At 41.4% G+C, this 5,377-nt stretch overlaps 2 protein-coding genes across 5 annotated transcripts in view; both read right to left on the reverse strand.

Annotated features, from left to right (window-relative positions):
* stimate (STIM activating enhance) overlaps positions 1 to 1,101 on the reverse strand; it is a 17,973-nt gene extending 16,872 nt beyond the window's left edge. Inside the window, exon 1 of the mRNA XM_014009836.1 lies at positions 269 to 1,101. Coding sequence (XP_013865290.1) covers positions 269 to 437 — 169 coding nt within the window. The 5' untranslated portion in view covers positions 438 to 1,101. The remainder of the gene's footprint in view (positions 1 to 268) is intronic.
* A 123-nt stretch (positions 1,102 to 1,224) lies between these two features.
* Positions 1,225 to 5,377, reverse strand: part of sfmbt1 (Scm like with four mbt domains 1) — a gene marked incomplete in the record, with an annotated part of 35,163 nt that continues 31,010 nt past the window's right edge. For 2 of the 4 annotated variants that reach the window (XM_014009831.1, XM_014009832.1), the window contains 7 exon segments: positions 1,225 to 2,700; positions 2,839 to 2,967; positions 3,700 to 3,924; positions 4,005 to 4,183; positions 4,388 to 4,405; positions 4,687 to 4,862; positions 5,162 to 5,271. In XM_014009831.1, the coding sequence (XP_013865285.1) occupies positions 2,560 to 2,700; positions 2,839 to 2,967; positions 3,700 to 3,924; positions 4,005 to 4,183; positions 4,388 to 4,405; positions 4,687 to 4,862; positions 5,162 to 5,271 (978 nt within the window). 4 annotated transcript variants of the gene reach the window in all.

Consider the following 5,377-nt stretch of genomic DNA (forward strand, 5'->3'; position numbering starts at 1 on the left):
ATACACCAGTTATATATTTATACATTTATTTCCAATAATGATAGGTTTGGTCCTCCATAATTGATAGCAGCACTTGAGGATGAGGTTTGAATGCACAAAAAAACAATAAAGGAGAGAGAACATGAGCCCCTGTGGGTGCAGTGTAACAGTGGGTTTATCAGGGGTCGGCGGCTTTGATGCTGCCAGCTGAGGTCAGYATGTCATTTGATAAATCCACCTGTAATTGGATAACATCAGCAGCTAGTGTCRGGTGTCTGACCATACTCACACATGAGCGTGCTGAAAGCCATCACAGCCAGCAGGCCTTGCAGGAAAATCCCAAAGGAGTCCATCAGGGCGCCATTCTCGCAGCCTCGGTTATCGCTGCCCGGGGTCGGGCTGGAGACCACCGACGTGTTGGCGACAGACACCGCGAGCAAGTCTCCCTCTCCGGCCATATTTCCGCCGCTTCACAGACAGTCGGAGGAGCAGAAAAGCCAGTTCTCTCCTGCAGATGCTGGTCAGCTTAGAGAAACGCTGGTCAGGACGGTCTCAGTCGAAAGACGGCGGCATCCTCGTCTGATGAAGCTCGCGCTCATTCTCCTGCTCCACACATCCACACGGCTACAGCTGCTTTGTAATTACAGCAGGGAAGCTTTCCGAGTAACTAGCTACAATAAAATGTCAACAATTCACGACAAAAGCTACGACATTTTAAAAGCCTCTGACTGAGAACTGTTCCTGCTTCAACCTGGATTCGTACATGCTAACATCACCGGCTAAGCACGCGCTACATAGCCAAATTAAACACGGCGAGTGCTTTTAAATCCACTCCGGTGGGTTCAAGTTCACAGCATCCAACAGTAATACCAAATCTCCCGGACACAACATCCAGAGTCAACCCGGTCCAGCGACAGATGCTGCGTGTACTCACCCCGCTAACCTCGCGACCGCAAACTCCTGATTTTAAGCTAACACAACGGGACTGACGCAGGGAAATTCTCCTCGCGTCCGAAACTACACGCGAACAATCATTTACAAGTCTAAAAATAATCTGTATTCTGTAGGAATTAATAGGGGAAAAAACCGGATCACAAGTCGCGTATCTGCAGCCTCTTCCCTACCCAGCTGTGCCCACTCATGTTGACAGGCGCCGAATCACGTGACCTGAACGTAGCCGCGAACTGCATGCTGGGTAAAATACAGCTAATGATCAGGTTCATTCATTTTTCTTATTTTTTTTTATTATTGCAGTGTTTGTTTTCTTAAATACAAGTAATGACCTTCAAACAACAAATAAGTTTGTTCTAATATTTTGAACGAACCAACAAATTAGCAGACAATGGAAGTCTCTATCGCACAAAATAAACATGTACATTAAATCACTACATGGAAAGAACAAATTACAAAAGCATTTTAAAAACAGCAGTCACCTGTTAAAACTACTCCTCAGATATGACTCGTTGCTTTGTTTAACTCATGTATGAAAGTTTAGGCCTATTCTGTGCAAATATACTGTATAATTTTGGAGATTTACACATTTCTTATGCAGACAATATATTCTTTCAAATCACCCTGTTGCACTAAAAAGATTTAATTATGTACACTATGTACAAACATGCACTGTGGTAAATCACCAAATGGCACATGTTTTTTCTTGTGCTTTCATCACAGGATAATGTAACCCCCTCTGAAAATCTGGACAATAATTTGGTCTCTTAAGAAAAAAAAGTCTGATAAATTTTTTTAAAAATGCATGTTTACAACTCAACACATTACCAGCAATGTGTTGAAAATGTTTACCAGAATTTCCTTTTTTAGTGCTTCCTTTTAGCTGTTTTATGCAACTTCTTGTTTGATTTCCGAGGAAAGGAAGACCTGACTCAACTATTTTTCTTTTTTTTTTTAAGCACAACTACTGTAAAAACCTGAGCACAGCACAAAGGCTTCCAGTGTGGTCATATGCTGGAACTGTCTGTAGTTTCAAAAGTCACAACAGGGGGCAGAAGATTCATAATAATCATGGGCAAAGTATAAAATGTTAAAAGGCTCCTTTTTTTTTGCCCATCTTAAGAGAGAAGAAATTACAGCTGCAGTTCATTCGCTCCAGCTCTGGAACAAGACTGAGGAGGGAACTTAGAAAATCAAAATTGTTAACCTAAAGAAAAAAACAAATCAAACTTTATTTTAAATACTTATAGAAACCATCCATTACTTTGAAAGCAAATCCTTGAAAATAGATTAGATTTTTACACTAAAGTGTGCCAAGTTCACGCTTATCTTTTATCTTAAAACTTCAGTGCATCAGGCTGTCTTCCTTCTGTGCCTTTTACCCAATAAGCTCACACAATGTTTTTGATTTTGTTTTTCTCCACTTTCTTGGCTCTTTCATCCCTGAGGATCAGGAAACATTGCTTCACCTGTCTCGGACTCAGGTTTGTTTCAACAAGTTTAAAATAAAAATGTCCAGTGTGTTTTTGTTTAAAGAAAACAAATTAATACTGTACATGTTCCACATTTTCTCAGGATGAAAATGCAGAACAGGATGTTCAAACGTGTCCCATCAACCTTCTGCATCGGCTACGTAGCAAACTGTTGATAAAACGCCAGCTTGACCCTCTCTATGTGGTGGCACAGCTTGATGGCCGGGCCCAGCTTCAGATCCATGCATTCCTGCACTGTTGGAAGGTTCAGCAGCAGCAGCGCCTGYCCGTCAATCTCCTGTAAACACATTTTTAAGTGAGATGCAGTTTTTGGAAATAATTGTTTTTAATTTTTTCCATCTGGATTTGTTATTTTACTGACTATTTATAACTTTCACATGACATTTAGTGGCTATTTAGTCTGAATATGTTTTACTTGATCCAAGAAAATCCTTGCAAGAGGTGCACAGTCTGTAGTCCTGATGAAGCGAACCACATCAGAAACGGTCCACTCCAGTGGGCTGGTGTCCAAACACAGCTTCTGAGGAGGTTCAACCTTTGACGTCTGCAGACACAAACTCTCAGCTTAGAAAAACAGAGAATGGAATCCAAACATTTAATAAATGAAACATCATTTGTGTCCCTGATAACCTATGCCTCTTTTCCACTAGTGCCACTGCAGTGTCGGTACGGTTCCAAGCCATTTCCATTAGGCCAGATTCATGGGACCAGCCCTTTTTATAGTACCTACTTTGTTGTGGTTCCRAGTGGTCCCAGCTGACACCAAAATGTGACATCAGAACACTGTTCGTCAYTGATTGGCTAGGGGGTGGAGTCACTGGTTGCGTCTGAGCTGCCTTTACAACAACTCGAGGCACCATTTTTTCCAATTGTAGCGGCGACATTAGTCGTGTTTCAATCCAACTTTAATTCCAATTTTTAGCAAATTTTTAACATTTCAGAACTAATTCGGCAAATGTGTTTCTATCTCTCATTTTGTGCATTAACTTTTTTTTTTTTTTTTTGAAAAAACCCAAAACTACCTCCAACAACCACCCAAAAACACACCCACTGAAACCAGACTGGAACATCAATGGAAAAGCACCCGAACTGACCCGTTCTGACACTGACCGTACCGACACTACACTAAGTGGCATTAGTGGAAAACTGACACTAGAGAGCTTTATAAAACAAAATAAACGCCGTGCTAAACAGTGGTACAGAACATTATTATTAAATAAAGTGTTCAAACTACTTTCAAACTAGAAAAATATATGAATTTTTTTCCCTCATTTACTTTGGGTGAAGGTGGGTGGTTCTCATCATCAGAGAAGGAGGGGGAGCGAGGTTTCCGGCGTCTGCGTGAGGGTCTGGGCGTCGCTGGTGGGGAGGGGGACGGTGTGGTGGGCTGAGATTTACCGACCGACTGTTCAGAATCGTCTTGGAGATCATCCTGCAGCTCAGAGCCGGTGTCTTCACTCAGGGAGTCATCCTCATCCAGATCTTCTTCTTCCCCGCTGCCCTGCAGGACAAAAAAAAAATAATTTAAGTAAATGTCTTTATATATAACTCAACTTAATGAAGAAAATGTCCGTCTTCTACCTGAGGAGATCCAGCAGGTGTGTTATCCACCGAGGCTGAAGAGCGTCTCTTCTTGTGGACAAACAGCTGCTTCCTCCGCTTCCTCCGCCTTCCTCTCTTCTTCACGCCACTATCTAAATTAGTGTGTCCCCCAGGAGGACGACCAACACGTTTACTCTTTTTCTTTCCATAGTAATAAGCTGGTGAGAAATCAACATACCCCCTTTGAAATAATGCATCTAACAATACTGGTGGAATTAACATAGCACCGACATTAAAGATCGTCTATTTGCAGAAAACTTACAATTATTCCAAAAAAAAAAAAAGAACTGAACTAATAAATATGTTGGCAAAATGGGTCAAAGTGATTTGAAAAATGTGCAATCAAATGTTTGTTTAATCACCCCAAATCCGTGGTGCAGCTGCAAAAAACATTGACAAACATGTGACTTCTTGTTAAGAAGAATAATAATAAAAATCTGCTTTTTTGATGTTCTGAGTTATTCTAGCGCTTTTTCTCTAAGATTCAATGAATAAATACAATCCACAGAATATTTTATACATTTATAAATGCAAATATCTGGAAAAAGGTGAAATTAACTTCAAAGAGTACAAATAAAAATCTTAATGGACAAATATTTACCACTTTAAGTAAGGATGTAGTCAGACAATTTAGTTTAAACTCCCTGAGTAAAATACGTACTGTATTTGGTTTTGGTGAGGACAGAGCAGTTCTCGGAACAGTGCTCCAGAACCATGCGAGGTCCAAACAGGTTTGGGCAGCACTCCAGTTTGATGCAGGTCTTCCTGCAGAAGTCTGCCACACGGTCTGCAGTGCGAACAATTTCCACTGTGGCTCTGTAACTCTTTCCCTTGTACCTGACAGTGAAAGGAAAAACCGGTAATATTGAATAAAATCAAAGCAGCGGCAAAAACGCGCCTGTTGTTTTTAAAATCACTTCAACCTCTCAAATTTGTTGGATCAAACATTTTCTTGAAGTTAAATAGAATCAGAAATGAAAGCAGGGGCTCTGCTGTGCAGACACCGCTTTTATTTGTGCTTCAGGAACATTTTGATTCCACCAGGTCTCCCTAAATAGACCAGCTGTGAACACTTGTTCTATTCCAGCAAGTTTTCTGAGGAGCTGAGCTTTAGATGACTGAGTGCTTCTCCTTACTTGGCTTTGAGTATCTCTCCATGGCCCTGCCAGCGGCTCTCCTGATCCAGCTGCAGCTCTCGCAGCACTCGGCTGGGCTTGTATGCCGAGTTTATCAGCAGASTCAAAACCTGGATACAAAGCATGAATAGAGAAGTGGCACAAGTTAGTTTCTAGGGGTGTCCCGATCCGATATTGATATCGGTCCGATCTCAGCCAAATAACGAGTATCGGATT

The sequence above is a fragment of the Austrofundulus limnaeus genome, unplaced genomic scaffold, assembly GCF_001266775.1.
Source record: "Austrofundulus limnaeus strain Quisiro unplaced genomic scaffold, Austrofundulus_limnaeus-1.0 Scaffold62, whole genome shotgun sequence".
In the NCBI taxonomy this organism is placed as follows: domain Eukaryota; kingdom Metazoa; phylum Chordata; class Actinopteri; order Cyprinodontiformes; family Rivulidae; genus Austrofundulus; species Austrofundulus limnaeus.